Here is a 16,475-nt window from a genome sequence, read left to right on the forward strand (position 1 = left end):
TAATTTTCCCTTTGGGGCCCCGCCCTGGCCCCAGGGGTTGGGGTAGGAATCCCAATTTTACAATTTTGAAGCCTCATCTACCAAGGATGATTCTGACCAAGTTTGAAAAAAATCCATCCACTGGTTCTTGAGAAGAAGTTGAAAATGTAAAAGTTTACGCACGACGCACGACGGACGACGACGGACGAAAAGCGATTGGAATAGGTCACTTGAGCAAAGCTCAGGTGACCTAAAAATAGGCAAGAACGTAAAGCTTGCATGCTCCATTACATTCCTACATCACATAACATAGTTTTACTGTCCATCTTGATATCAGCACAAGTTGGAATATCATTAGTGTTCATAGAAGCAAAATTACAAGGACAACAGTTTTGATATATAATTCTTTAATCAAGTCTGTTATTCTACATTTAACTCATCTATACTCTTGTCAATATTTTTGAGATTATAAACAAAATACTCAACATGGCTGTCACAAAGTTTAATTCATATTTCCTCAACATCGCTCAGTATTTTTGAAACCTATATAAAAACAGCACAGTATGAAATAAAGCAGTGCACAGCCATTTACTTACCCACAACAAGCGGCCTCAACTATGGCAATGCAAAATGCCTCCGTCAACGAGGTGTTCACCAGAATGTCACCCTGAACCAGCACCTAAACACACAACACAGATGTTTTTTTACATTTCTTCTTTAACATTCAAAAATCTAATTTCAAAAATGATGTTGTAATGTTGAAACTAATAACTAAGGACTGTTCCAATGGCTGATGTAAACAAGAAAACGTTTGTAAGACAAGTTCCTTTTATAAATGTTCTTCCTCTAATTTTGTTTTGATTTAAACTGTAAAAGGGTTTACTAGGTCAGCTGACTACACTTTATCAGGTAGCTTAGTCAGTATGAGTAAACATCTGGAGTTCACAGATTCAGGGTACGAATCCCAGTCTTGCCCTGTTACATTTTACGATTCTGTTTCATAATTTTGGACATTGTTGGTGACCTTTTGATTAAGTGTATGGCTTTAATTGTCATGCCATAAAATGATATTAAATGAATAACATTCGTGTCAATCTCTGAAACCTGCCATGAGGGAGATCTCCCCTATTCCATATCTCAAAGAAGGGTAGCTGCGGGAACCGTAGCTTCTATGTCCGATTTTTAAAAAAAAAAATTTTATTGTTATCGGTCCGATAACAATAAAAAACAAAATTAAAAAAAAAGGACATAGAAGCTACGGTTCCCGCAGCTAAAAGAAGGGATAAAATGTGTGAAAAATTTTCGCAGCATTTTTACATAAAATCTAACATTACTGCATTATGAAATTTGAAAAGTTAATAAAAACAGATGATCTTATATCATCATTAATTCTTTTTACATGGCTACATCCTCACCCTAATAGTTTTTTTTTTATATAACAGTAACTGGTACTTTGCCACTGGTGGTCTAGATTCTTAGAGGAAAATTATGTAAAATCTTTTTAGTACATGTAACAATGCTTATCAATAATTCAGTTTCTGGCCGTGGAACTTTATATCGGCACAAGGTTCTGCATACAGAGTTTAAACCCTTCTACTTCAAATAAAAGCATTTAAATTAGCCATTTTTATCATATACCAAATAGAATACCATGATTGATGGACACTTAACGATTTTGATGGACAACACCAGAAACCACTGATGGGGTTGACAATCCTATAATTTGTTAGTTTGTTTGTGGTTTACGTCCTATTAACAGCTATGGTCATTTAAGGTCGTGCCAGGTTTTGGTGGTGAAGGAAAGCCAGAGTTACCGGAGAAAACCCACTGACCTACGGCCAGTACCTGGCGACTGCCCCACATAGGTCTCAAACCCACGACCCAGTGGTTGAGGGCTAGTGGTAGCAGAATGTCAGACGCCTTAACCACTTGGCCACCGTGGCCCTGTATAATATAATAATCCTATAATATATTTACATATTATTATATAATGTACATATAAAGTGTCTTAATTAGTTACCTCTCTGACCCGTGTTTGCTTCAGTGTTCCCAGTAAAGTAACCCGGTCAAGAAGCTCATGTTGTTCCCTCACCTCCTCTAAAACAATTCGTTTAGGACCATCTCCACCTGAAACATGGAAAATTCAAATTTTAAATAATTCATTCTTTTCCTTATATACTATCAATTATTTACAGTAGTTAACTTTCTGCCGATCAATACTTGTCTGAAAAAGATACACTTAAAACTTATACCTCTGATAGACTGTTAGCCAGGACAATTTATTACCGACTGCATTTTACAAAATTTAAACACTGCATATTTGTTCCAAAAGCGAAATAAAAATATATGCAATTTATTTATTTTCAGCTTAAATAAGTCACTTCTGTTGGTCCAAATGGAAGCATTCGTGGGGTCATAATGAGGGGGTAAACTGGATTGTCCAGAGAAGTCGTTATAACAATGTACAACATAATCAGTCAGCTGTCCTATGCTATGCTGAATTTTGAAAACTTGATCAATTGTTAGGATTTTATTTAAATTTATTAAACTTCTTTTAATTGAGAATGGGTTCTTTAACAGACCTTCATATTACCCTGATAAACCCCTGGAATCTTCAAGCACCGTTCACAATATTTCTGCATCTTGTAGACAAGAAAACAATGTACCCTTACACAATATAAGAATTAAAGACTTTATTATTTTATGGATAGAATAACTGTCCTGTTACCTATAATAAACTGTACATCAGGATGTCTCCGACAGATGATGGGTATGATACCGGCCAGGAGGTCCATCCCCTTCCTGTATACCAACCGACTCACAACGACGATGGTGACTGAAATAGAATACAAAAAGTCAAACACAGAACACTTCAGTGTATACAGTCATGTTTGTTTTCTGACAATTGACCAAACATTGATTAGAAGCAGGAAATCCAGCTTAATAAGTGATATTTTTACCATCTTCATACTGATTTTGAACTTAAACAGATGATAAATTAAGGTAGAGTGCCCTAGCGCTCTATGTTGTACTTCAAACAAAGAAGAGTTCCAATTTATTCAGCATTTTTCTGACTTTTAGTTTGGTGCCCATTTATTGTAGCAAAGAATAATATACTACAAAATGTATTCATCGACAATTCCCCCTTTTGTACAATTTGTGTTAAATTGTATAGTATTGCCTACTTTTGCCTGGTTGTCGTTTAGTTGGGTCTGGTACAAACGTAGTGGCATCCACTGCGTTAGGTATAACCGACACGACATCTGGTTGTAGACTGGCTCTAAGCACCGTGTTCTCCTTACTGTAACGACAAGTAGAATACAGAATGGTGCATCCCACCAACCTTCAGACATTTTAATTCATTTTACAAATCTCACTAAGTCGTTTTAGCTGTAATGACAAGACGAATACAGAATGATACATTTCACCAACCTTAATAAGTTTTCATCTATCTTACAAATCTCACCAAGTCGTTTCGGCAAAAGTCTTTTCAAGACAGTAAACTTTACATAAGATTTTGAAAATATTCATCTACATTTGTATAAATGTATCATGATCAGGCAGTTCATTTTTTATACCAGAATCTTGCATATTTGATGTCTTAAATACAGAATTGTTTTTCAAGTGCATGCCTGATCTCAGATTTTGGAAGAATAAGATAAAATATGGCTATGTGACATGAATCTACTTACCTTGTATGAGACACACATATCACATGATTACAATCAGCCAATGAGAACTGTAAGATTTTGTTGGTGAGGATTGAGCTTGCGTCGGCAAATCCAAACAATGAATGATCGGTGAAGACAGCCTTCAGTCCCAAGGTCCTGGCGTGGAACATAGCCTCATGAGCTAGTGTCGAAAAAGCCTGGAGTCATAATTTACAATCTCATCAGGATGTTGTCCAGGTAAACAAAACAAATCGCTCAATCATGATCAGTGATAGCATGGTCTTGAAATGTTGCAACATGTTTATAGGTACATTGTTCATGTATAAATTTAAAGTTTGATACATACTGATATTCCGTCTTTTCGTATTGCAGAGTTATCTGCTCTTGTGAGCAGGTATTGATTGTTATGTCATTTGTTTATGAGAGTTACGTCATCAATTTTTAAGAAAACGACGTAAATTTCTCACACAATCCAATGACGTAACAATCAATACCTATTCACAAGAGAAGATAACTCTGCAATACGCAAAGACAGAATACTGTATACTGAGGAATGTTTGCTGCAGTTTAATTTTTGAAATTCAGTCTGCCCTACTGAGGGTGACACTGTTATTACAGTGAACACTAGTAAACAATATAATATTCAATAACATGTACCGTAATTAAATGTGAAGGGGGAATCATGCTTGCCAACTTTTTGAAATTTCCATGGTGGAGATTCTGCATGCTCAAAATTGCAACATAAATATATTTTGTGTGTTAAACCTTAGAGACAAAATAACCCTTGAAAATGACTTGTTTGAGTTGTTCTTTCAGATGAAATCGATAGATCTTAGAATATAGGAAGAGTTAAGCAAACTCACTGGTTGAAAATACTAAATTTAAGAGTCCAAAATCGGGAGTCTCCCTCCTAAATAGGGAGAGCTGGTAAGTATGGAGAATTGTGGGGAAGTGCAAAAGTTTGACTTGGCAAACATTTTCGGGTATACAGTATTTTCAAAGTGATGAATGTTATAGACGACATGATAAGTCATTTTTTTTAAATGACGTTTTTACCATCCTAAAGATGTCTGCTGACATTGTCATACCATCCTAAAGATGTCCGCTGACATTGTCAGTCGAACGTTTGGTGTTTGTCGATCATTTTATATAGATACTCAGTGTTGGAAAAATTAATCCTTTTTCAAAGTGTGATAAAGGCAGAGAAATTTCCATCCACAGGATAAAATATTTTGATAACCAAATCTTATATACCAAAGCCCTGTTTTCGACTTATATCATACCCAGTATCCCCGATTCAAGATATCTCTATCTTAAAAACAGGGTTGTTATATTCAATTTTAGTTATATATCACTTACTGAATGGCCATGGACAATTGTGATGTGCTCACGTATGAAGATGTTCCTCAACAACGGAAAGGTTGTGAAGATTGTCGGCAAGATACACTGGTTGTAGAAAGCTGGGAATGGTAGGTAGTAAACCTATAAAATAATATCAATAGTTAAATCAGTTAATCTTAATTCATTTGAATATATTTACATTTTTCCGCTGCAACCCACTATATGATCATAACCAGCAGAAACGCATTTCATTTGAGTATGAAAGCATAAACCCTTGTGACGTAAAACGTGGTTTACTTATGACGTCATAGATTAACCTTGTTCAATGAGAGTCTTGTCGCTTGCTTTGGTTAACACTCAAATGAATACAGTTAATTATTGGCGCCAATTTTATTTAAATAGGGCTGTTCCGCCAATGTCGTTTAAAGGACGACGTATATACAAATCGCAGTAAATAAATTCATTATTTAAGAGCAAATAAACAATTTTACACAATTGTTTTATAGTAAAAATGTAAATATATGGATTGAAAATCGGTTACATCCATATTAAACATGAAGCCCTAGCAGGCTTCATGCAATATGGATGTAACCGATTTGCGCTCATACCGGCATGAACACTTCAAAAACACCCTTCAATCCATATAAAAACAAAGTTATTCAGGATTTTTTTCTAGTGATTCACACCGTCAGGTAAAGGACTAATTCCCATACAAATAAACTTAATTTCGAATTTCACTCATAAATTTCCCCATTAAATCTATATAGATCAATCAATAAGTTAAAATGATGATGACCTTAAATGAAAAAAATGTGAGTGGTAGAGGTCACAAAATCTACCTCCTTAACCCCCCGCCCCACTTCCGTATTATTTCTGGAATAACACTAAACATACCTAGACATACATCTCTACGTACAGTGTCTATTACCTTAAGACCGTTGGTCAGATATCTGACTCCCTTCCTGTTGCCATAGAAATGGGTGACGACAATGACCTTGTGACCCCGTTCCAACAGACACTGTGACAGCTGGTAAATGTGACTCTCCACACCTCCCATGTTTGGGAAGAAAAAATCAGACACCATGCTGGAAATAAGTATGATATACATTGTACACGACTGCTTCAATTTTTTATGAGGTCACAATTGTATTCCTTAAACAAATTTCCAAGGTATATTAAACAATATATATATAAACAAATGTCCTAAATAGCTTTCTACCAAAAAGGCAATAACTTTGTTGGGGTTAAATATATGCATCACAGAATTCTTACAATACTACTCAAAGGCAGATGACCTCGGCACCAAGAAAAACACTGCCGAAAATAGACTTATATGGGAATGTTTACTTAGAGATATAAATGACACAAAAATATTCACATTATATCAAATAAATAAACCTAGCAAATACTATTTTCCTTAATGCTATTTAAGAGAGTCAGTTTTGAGTGACGTGTTATACAGTGAATCTGGAGCTCTCCTGGTGTCTTTATGCATATAGTAATATAATTGTATACTTCACTAAGCATCAATGATTTTCGCATAATAAACTGTGCTGTGAAAATTTTAGGGGAATGGGCCTTATAACGACCCCAAATTCATCCCAAAAAATCACTTTGTATCATTCGGTTGAAAGTAACTCAGTTACCTCCCCTACACCAACAAGTCTTACATATTGCGAGTAGATTGATGTACATGTTACTCAATGACATATAGTTATTCAGTACCTTACATCTGAATATCAACAGACAACTCACAAAGGCATTTACCATTAAATGTAATACATGTGTTTACTCCATAAAACATTATTAAGTTAAAAACTAGTTAAATTCAGATAACATTTTTAACCCTTAGGTACATTATTTTAGTATTTTCTTTCACTAATAATATCAATTGATAATTCAGCTCAGCTGTACTCCAATCTTTCAAACAAACAAAATTAACTGTATAACTATATAATCTTTGAAAAGTAAGGTACAGTGTTTTGGTGAAAATATGCAGGAGCCAACCTTTAAATCCTATATAGGCATTACACTTAATTGGTATGATAACATGTGTGGAATTTTGAAAACTTATATATCCTAACAGCTCTGACCGACATCACCCCACCCCCCACCCCCCCCTCCCCCATTTTCTATTCCTTTTAACACAATGAACTAGTGCCATCTAGAAATGAATCCTATTTTGGGCTTCCAGAAACCTCTCACCCTGAGATATTTTTTTAAAAACCATGTATTTTCACCATTTTCCTCAATTTTTCCTTACATGGAAACCCCCCCTGGATATTTGGAACCCCCCCCCCCCCCAGATAGGTTTCTGGATCCGCCACTGCTATATGTCCGTGAATTTTCATGTACAATGTATTGTTTAACTGAGCAGAAGCTTTTATCCAGACAAGGAAAACAGCACATGTCATCTATTTAACCTTAAACCTTGGATCTAGGATTCTTAAGAGGTAAGAGTGATGATGCATGTGTCACTCAAGTCTTTAATACATAAATTATCTTAAACCGCAAGTCTATATAGCAAGGATAATACAAGTCTTATATAATTATCTTAAACCGCAAGTCTATATAACAAGGATAATACAAGTCTTATATAATTATCTTAAACCGCAAGTCTATATAACAAGGATAATACAAGTCTTATATAATTATCTTAAACCGCAAGTCTATATAACAAGGATAATACAAGTCTTATATAATTATCTTAAACCGCAAGTCTATATAACAAGGATAATACAAGTCTTATATAATTATCTTAAACCGCAAGTCTATATAACAAGGATAATACAAGTCTTATATAATTATCTTAAACCGCAAGTCTATATAACAAGGATAATACAAGTTTTATATAAATTATCTTAAACTGCAAGTCTATATAACAAGGATAATACAAATCTTATATAAATTATCTTAAACCGCAAGTCTATATAAAAAGGATAATACAAGTCTTATATAAATTATCTTAAACCGCAGGTCTATGCAACAAGGACAATACTACATTCTATCTTTAACTTTTATCAGTGGTCTTGACCATGGCTAAAGGAACTTATCAGATCAGTGCAGGGAAAATCCTTGAATTTGAGAGCAGTAGGCCATTTTCAGTAACTTTCAGTAAATATCAAAATTAAGATGGCAAAATTAAAGGAAAATTGTAAGATGGAGGGGTCAATTTCAGTTTTAAGGGGGCAATGACCCCATGGCCCCCTCCAGGATTATCCCTGCAGTGCTGTGATATATATGTGCACACCATATAGTAATTGGCACCATACCATGTAAGTCATATTATACAGACGTATAAGCTATATCATGGATCAGTAGAGCATTCAATAGGGGTTGTCTACTAGCCCTGAGCTAGTACAAACATATTACATCCATGTTGTTGTATTCTCATAACTTTAGTGAGAAAAGAGTTACATTGGGTCTGTCCCCTAACCCTAGAGTACACAGATTATGTTGTTTCACTAGCCCTAACTATCACTGTGTATTTTACATAGCATTTCTTGTGAAATGCAGTAAATTCTGATGCCTAAATGAAGATGATAAAATGACATTTGAATACTTCTGTTCACACATTTCTTTAAATGTCAGTCGAGATACCATCGTTGGACATCTTACCAAACATTGTGTTTCATGGCGTCAATCAGTGTGGATCAAGTTGACAGTTCTCTCCCTTACCAGCCCCCGTACCATGATCTGTTCAGACCTATGTCATCATGCTTTGTACGTCAAATCATCATGTGAATCTCTTCTACATCTGCAAAACAAAATATGTACATGTTTGCTGTTTATTTTCATTAATTATGATAAGGGCAAAAATTCTGTAGTGCATATCTAAATCAACTAGGCCAAAAAACCTGTCTACAATACATTTGGACAAACTGTTATTTATATAATAACAGTTGAACAATCGCATCTTATTTGTAAACTGACACTTTCAAAGTGGATCAAGTATAAATATATTAAAACAAAAAAAGCATTAAGTCTACAGACTTAAATCATTACTCTTCACCTGAAAGTAAATATCCATGCTGGCAAACGTGAACTTATTTTATTCATATAAACTTCAACTCTTTCATCATGGTCAACACTGCCAAAATTGCCCATAATCTTCTATTCTGCAGTCTTATCATTACCATACAGCTAAAACCCAAAGTGCTTTCTGTAAACAATAATTACATTACTCTCCTTCACTTCTGTCCTGACTTGATACAAATCTGAAAGAGGACATTTCATGTATCTAATTTACAATTGAACTAAATTTTACACAGATAATTCAAGAATTTAAGCACAGTTCACTGATGATAATGGTACAATTTCAGAGCTGCAAATGTTCAGCATCACATGCTCTAGACAGTGCAGGAAAACATAGTAACTTAGTACCAGGCTTTATTATATGATTTGCAAATATCTTGCAATCTGATTGGCTGATACATAATTTCCTTATCTTGATATAATGTTATCAACGTCATGACGCTCTGAGGTTGATACTGCATCATATCGGCATGAGTAAGTACCTAAAAATAGCACAAATGGAATTTCCTTGGGATTTATTTCTAGTAAATAAATAAAACACATTAAATACATACATCACGACTTTAAGCTGATATTGAGATGACACAAGTCATAAAAAAACACCAACAAATTGGTTAGATATCCCTCCCATACAATTTTGCACTGTTTAGGTATCATTTAAAAGTCTTTTGAACTGAAGAAGGTGGGCTTGCACCTTGCTTAAGTATCAAATCATGCTTATATAGAGATACAAAAACTTTGTAATTTTGTGTATATTTGCAGTTCCATCCATATCGGCACAGACTTATATAACAGGGATTGGCAACTCCAATTTCATTTCCTATATGTATTGTTTATCGGGTAATTTTTCTTTGGATGCAAAATGCAATAATGGATCCAAGGCCCCCTGACGACCTTCAGATCAACAATAGATTGTTTATCTACACAACTAAGACAAAATAGTAGCTATAATCAGATAATAAATGTTCTATAGGCAATTGTTTTGATAAAAATACCTGTGTAGGCAAGATTATATTCATACAGGGACAATCATCATCATACAATAAACAGGTTGGGCACAACGGCTCATATGGGTAACAATCCTGCATTTGGGGAACAGTTACAATTTTATTACTGAAATGTGGAATAAAGTGAAATGAAAACACATGTAGTTCTCTCATAAACATTATGAACAAAAAAGGGCATCTACCTTTCAGCATATTCCAATAAGAGATAAAAATGTAAATTCAGTTGTCTAAATCTTTGGGGAAATGACAAATTGTATAACATCCATTGCTTATAGTGCGTTGTAGAGTAGCTATAAATAGCACACAGAAAATGCCATGCGTACCTGTCACATTTGCACTGGATGATCCCATTGACTACACACTGAAGTCAATGGAGAAAAAATATCAGTGATATGCTTTTTCAATTTCACCAAAAGTTAGACATCACAATTGATAACTTTTGTGTACATATTAAATGTACTTCGTTGATATTTATTGGATTTAGTTGAAAAAAATATCCCCTTTTTGCTCAATTATTTAAAATGAATTTCAGTAATAAAATTGTTACTCAAATGGGCAACTGTTCCCAAAATGCAGGATTACCTATAAACAGATAAAGATGATCATGAGCCGCTGTGCTGTTGTGTCCAACCTGATCAATAATCGTAATGAAAGAAAGAAAACCAATCTTTGTTTAAGATTTGGATAATCTGGTTTTATAATTGTTCAATTGTTTTGTCGGTTTTAAGTTAGGAGATTGAGAATATCTCTTGTCCATGAAAACCTTTTTTTTTAAATGGGGAAATCGGTTACTTCGGACTAGTTTAGGACACCCCGCCCCTCCCTCTGGTTCGAAGGTATTTTCTTGTTATCAGCAAGCATCTCAATGAATGTGCTCGTTTGTATATAAAAGGACCAAAACCATTAACCCGATCTAAGGAATTGGCCAGTCGTATCTGAATATTTACCGTCAATAAACCAGTGGACTAGCGTTTTCACATGCAAAATGTTTACCCGGAAACGGTATTCTCTTCTTTACCTCCAATTTAGAAGAGTTCCTATTAATTCTCGTTGTAGTACTGAAAGCTTTGTTAGCTTAATGGAGACGAATAATGTCAACGTCAAAGGAATGTTTGGTATCTAGCACGTTTACTCGTTGTCACACAATGTTCTCGTCTCTCTTCACTTATTTAAATGACATCCAATTATTTACAGTTTTTACAGTACTTCAGTGGTTTCTGATTAAGAGTTGCTAAGGATGGAAACTATTAACCAAGGGTACATTCGCGTTACCGGTTGAAACGGTTGAACCGGCTGAACCTGTAAAGAAAACGACAGGTACAGATTTGGACCGAGGCTGACCTCAGGAAAATTTGGTACGTGTAGATTGAGGGGTCCAGACGTACCTGGCCGAAACTAAACTGCTGAATATTGCTAGTTTGCGTTATTTCTTTCTAAAACAATGTCAAGCCACATGTAGTTTTTAAGATACGTTATGTAATTTAGTGGACGCGTGAGAGAAGGGCATAATATTCTTGATACATTGTTTTTTTATTCTCCGAAACTGTGCATTTTTAGCTCTGCTTATAGAACGGTCCAAGTGTGTTCGTTTATCGTGGAAAATTTCTGCGCCACACGTACCGTTTCAACCGGTAACGCGAATGTAGCCCTAGTGTCTGCTAAAACAAATAATTATACAATGAATCCAGTCTAGTAGCTTTATTTTATACGTCTCTGGTTACTTACTTCACATCAAAATAGATCCGAAAAATCATCATACACTCAAACCAACGGTCCTATTGCATACTTTGTAACTATACAGATTCCGACAAGGAAATATTGGTTCGGATTCTTGTGTCTGAACATTTCCCCTTAGATCATCAAAATATGTAAATGATTTGTGTGAATATCGATCGTGACGGTTTCCACGTGACCTGTTGAAGGCGTGCCGGCAACCGCCATTCATAATATGGTTGTATGCGTGCAGACGGCGTACGTCTGCGGTTAATCCATGTGTCTGCATTGCAGATGTTGGGAGTCGAAGTAAATAACTTGTGTTCTGATTAGTGTTATGGTCGAAATTGGATAGACACAATAAATACACCATATAATCACCTCGGGTTTCCTAGCTTTGCGATACTGACAAGCACTTCATGAGATGTCTACCAGAGCTACTAGTGTAGTCCTGTCAGTGAAGGTCTACTACTTTGACGTAATACTAATAACATCATGGCCGTAGCCTACGGTTGGGGGAGGGCTGCTTACATCGTAGCTTCTGTAAAAGGGTTGAGAGGGGAAGGTTAAAGCTGGCGGACCCCTGTTTCAATCCAGAATCAGATAGCTCTGTGATGTTACGGCCGTATGTGAGACATATATTACCAGAGACGTCTCTGCCGTGTGTAAAAATCATACTGATCCCGTTTCAGATAGGGCATAATGTTGTCATTGTTTCAAATTAGAATTTGGAACATGTGTGTCGCTAAACTCCGTTTTGACAGAGCATTTCAGTTTCTAAAAAAACGTCACATTCTAATGTCAGTTGCAGTAGTTCAAATGCGATCATAGACTTTTCATTGTATCTAAAATATCATAAGATACAAAATGTGTTACTATATCTATAGGTTGAAGTATCTACTGCAGTCTCAAACGCATAATTACGGAAAAGTCCTCCAGCTCCCACAACCACATGTGGGGTTCCCCACTCCCAACTCATTGAATTTTTGGTTACCCAATAGCGGTAACACTCTGGTCGTGATTTCTAGGTCAATCTCCTAATTATGATTTCAAGCACGGACAGATAACAATCTAACTAATCTAATTCCGTGCTTCAAGTAACAATGCCTTGCGATGTCATCTTCCGTTGTGACGTCATAGTTCATGGCAATTGTTTCCCACCAAAAAGAAATACATTTTTTTAATAAAATATCTGAACGCTGCGGAAGAAAAATGTCCCTAAACTCGTGGTGCTCGATTCTCATTTTTATCTTACTCTATTTTCACATGTAACTAATGTTCACATTGTAATGGACACACGGTAAACCTCGTGTCTTTATACAATTTGAAAATTAACTAACTCGATTTAGATCAACATGATAACCAACCATAGAAATATTCCGGCTATCAACAAGAATCTCACTGAGTGTGCTCGTTGTTATATAAAATGTTCAAAATATTGTGATAAAACGATGTAACTAGTCCTAGATAAAGATAAGGTAAGTTTATAAATACATTTTATAATACATCACGCTGATAGTATGTACAATGTTTATGTATAAACTAGCGGGATAAAATGACGAAATCCTGCCCACGATATCCCATTCACAGTTTCGGTTATATAAAAGCTGATGTTGTGAATAGCATAGTCTCTTTCAGCCAAGCCAGGTGTAAACATCCTTTTAGAACACCATACTGACAACTAGCTCCGCAAGACGAGCTAACCTTACCAGGGACAGAGATTCAAATGCACCACATATGTCGCAAAGTACACAACTGTTAATGAATAATTAATTACTGTGGTTCACAACAGTTTGTATAACAGCTACATGAAATCTATGGCATATCGTGTGAAGTACAGCGAGACAGCCATCAGGGTCTCAGCGTCTGAGAGTTCAGTATCTGGTATAACGTCACTACCTGACTGCGCGTGTACGTCACAGTTGCTAAGTACTGGTGTTGCTGGGCTAAATATAACAATGCTTTCCTCGTTATTTTAGGAGATGATACACGTTACCGGTATTTTACTGATCCGTGGCTTATCTACCCAATAATATGAACTTACATTAGTTTGAAAAAAGGCATATGTTAGGACCCTACTACCATTGCCACAACCCGTAACTATGTCTGAGGAACTGTCTGTTTTTCAGCATTATTAACTATAACTTTGATGAAATATTATTTGAAAAATGGCAAAGCATAGACAGAAAATGAGCGCGAATAGAGAATGTGTGTTTGAAATATAATTGTGATATGTGTAATGTATTGTTGCAAAACTTCAAAAAAAAAAAAAAAAAAAAAACTATATATATAATAGTTCTGAGAGAAACCCATACCTATATCGAAGTTCTTTCAGCAAAGATAGCGCCTACAGTCCAACAGTCAGCGGAATCTCTGTAAAATTACGACACCTCACATTTCCCAGCATTATTTTCTCGCAAGTGTTCGACCATAATATACAAGCATGTTGATTGTGTCTATTTTACCAAATGAATACGCGACATTTCCCAGCATCACTTTCTCATTCTCGAAAGTGTTCGACCATAATATTACCGAATGAAAAAATAACTAAATGTATCTTTGTGTTTACTTCAATACAAGGCAATGCTACCTAGAATCATAATTATCAGACTGTTCTTTGTCACATGATGACCAGCATTCCCTGATTTCATCAACAAGTCGCGCATAGCTGACCATGTGAATTTCCAAAGGCTGCAACCTTAACGTTAATGTATGTCATGGGAAACGATTCGATCTGTACATGCATCCGTGTACCCTCACTCGACATAACTATTTCCTCCAGAACAAGTCGTACACAACACAGTTGTTTATATTCCCAATGCTTAGGAGATTATTGTAAATCTATTATCGCGCTGCACCTTAAAGTTATTTTCAAATAATACACGGTGATTACGGTAACCAACGATCTCTACTTATAGGAGTATTTTAAAAGAAGTCTTTATTTTGTCGAATGAGATTGTGAAAATCTATTCAATATCTTTCGTTTGTGCATCCAGTCCAACAAAGCTTGTGATTTCACCATAGACTAGTTATGAATACCTGCACGTAAATGTCTCTACAGGATCCTCTGTCTTTCTATTGTTACTACCTACCTGTGATATACTCCATTATTATTGTGCTGAGAAGTAGGGCTGTAGTTGTTATGCTTAATCATTGTTGCATATAATTATGGCAATAAAACTACGTTTAATCAGTGAAAAGCGTCGGTAGTACACTACTTCTGTGTCGTGATAGAATGATGAAATACAATATTAAGTGCATCCCTATGTTTTACGTTGTGGTTCGCCAAAGTATGCAATACGTGTACCATATAAACTCCCACTCATTTCATAATAGAGTTGTATACAATTGAATAACCAGTCATGTGTACTAGGGCCATCCTTATGTTGTGATTTGATACGTTCACCTTGTTATATATGTATACGGTGTGTAAGATATTATGCATATTTTGTGAAGTCATAAGGGTATACTTGCGCACCTGAAGACAAGTTTCGCTCATGCTTAAAAAATAAAAAATAAAAATGGCGGACAACGTAAAACCAGATTAATCTTTAGAGCTGAATGCAGACAGCTTGACTGGTGAAATGTTCGACAAGTATTTCTACACGGAATATAAGGTACAAAATTATTCGAAATGCTTTATAAAAAGCATAAGCAGATTATTAGCAAAGAAAATATGCAATTATTGAAAAAAATGTTTAATCGTGTAACTGATTGGACAAGTTGACATCAGATATCATCACTCACCCTTCGCCGACCGCAGATTTTCTACTGTGGTACATTTTTCATTTTTTGTTTTCATATGAAAAATATTCCTGTGCTATAAGGCAATCCGACAGAAATTAAAAAAAGTATCTGGATTTCTTACAGGTAAAATAAAATGCACGTGTGTAGGTAAACAGGGGCCCCAGAAGGTTACATAAAAAAAAATTGTTTAGTTGAAACAGTATTTTATTCCATTAATCAACAATATTTTAAAATGATTTCAGAGGAATGGTAAAACAAGCATAGAGCATATGTTAGTTCTTCTCTCGAAGAAAGCTATACACGTGTGTGTTAATTAGTGGAATCACATGAGTAGCAATACATTTGTTAACAAAAGTGAAATGGTTAACGTATGTATACTTGTCTAATTTTTTGTGATATATCGAAGGCTTTTGACCGAGTTTGGCATAGGGGTCTTTTACATAAATTACATGCTTATGGTATTAGAGATGGTTTACTACGTTGGTTTAAAAATTACATTTCAAACAGACAACAACAGGTTCTTGTTAAAGGTGTGTATTCTAATATAGGTTACACAAATGCTGGTGTACCACAAGGAAGTGTGTTAGGTCCTCTGTTATTTTTGGTTTATATTAATGATATTGTTGATAATTTAAATTGTATTTCACGCTTATTTGCTGATGATACCTCTTTGATGTATTCTTCGTCTTCTCATGCTGATATTGAAATGTGTGTAAACAGAGATTTGGAAAAACTTGACAAATGGTCACGGGACTGGCTTACTAAATTTAATCAACAGAAAACTGATGTGTTATTTATATCTAATTCGCGAAATATACTTCCTTTACAGATTTGTTTTGGTACTGAGACTCTGAATTGTGTTGAAAGTCATAAACATTTAGGCGTAATATTTAGTGCAGATGCAAAATGGTCTTTACATATTTCCGAAATTCAAAAAACATGCATGAAAAAGGTATCAGTACTACGAAAGTTTAAATTACTG

At 35.2% G+C, this 16,475-nt stretch overlaps 1 protein-coding gene across 6 annotated transcripts in view; it reads right to left on the minus strand.

The window, feature by feature from the left end:
- The window catches only part of LOC110463989 (phosphatidylinositol N-acetylglucosaminyltransferase subunit A-like), a 26,360-nt gene extending 14,151 nt beyond the window's left edge, over positions 1-12,209 (minus strand). For 2 of the 6 annotated variants that reach the window (XR_002464455.1, XM_021518970.1), the window contains exons 1-9: positions 10,981-11,154; positions 8,610-8,748; positions 5,920-6,076; positions 5,010-5,132; positions 3,672-3,847; positions 3,165-3,280; positions 2,708-2,815; positions 2,000-2,106; positions 576-658 (exon numbers count right to left, since the gene is read on the minus strand). Coding sequence is in view for 5 of the 6 variants with exons in the window: in XM_021518970.1 (XP_021374645.1) it covers positions 576-658; positions 2,000-2,106; positions 2,708-2,815; positions 3,165-3,280; positions 3,672-3,847; positions 5,010-5,132; positions 5,920-6,076; positions 8,610-8,626 (887 nt within the window). In the remaining variant the exon portion in view is untranslated. Of the gene's footprint in view, positions 1-575; positions 659-1,999; positions 2,107-2,707; positions 2,816-3,164; positions 3,281-3,671; positions 3,848-5,009; positions 5,133-5,919; positions 6,077-8,609; positions 8,749-10,941; positions 11,155-11,758; positions 11,784-12,127 lie in introns of those variants that run through there. The other 4 variants (XM_021518971.1, XM_021518974.1, XM_021518973.1 and 1 more) reach the window with 4 other exon arrangements.
- Between the last annotated feature and the right edge of the window lie 4,266 nt (positions 12,210-16,475).

The sequence above is a fragment of the Mizuhopecten yessoensis genome, unplaced genomic scaffold (assembly GCF_002113885.1).
Source record: "Mizuhopecten yessoensis strain PY_sf001 unplaced genomic scaffold, ASM211388v2 scaffold10949, whole genome shotgun sequence".
Taxonomy (NCBI): Eukaryota; Metazoa; Mollusca; class Bivalvia; order Pectinida; family Pectinidae; genus Mizuhopecten; species Mizuhopecten yessoensis.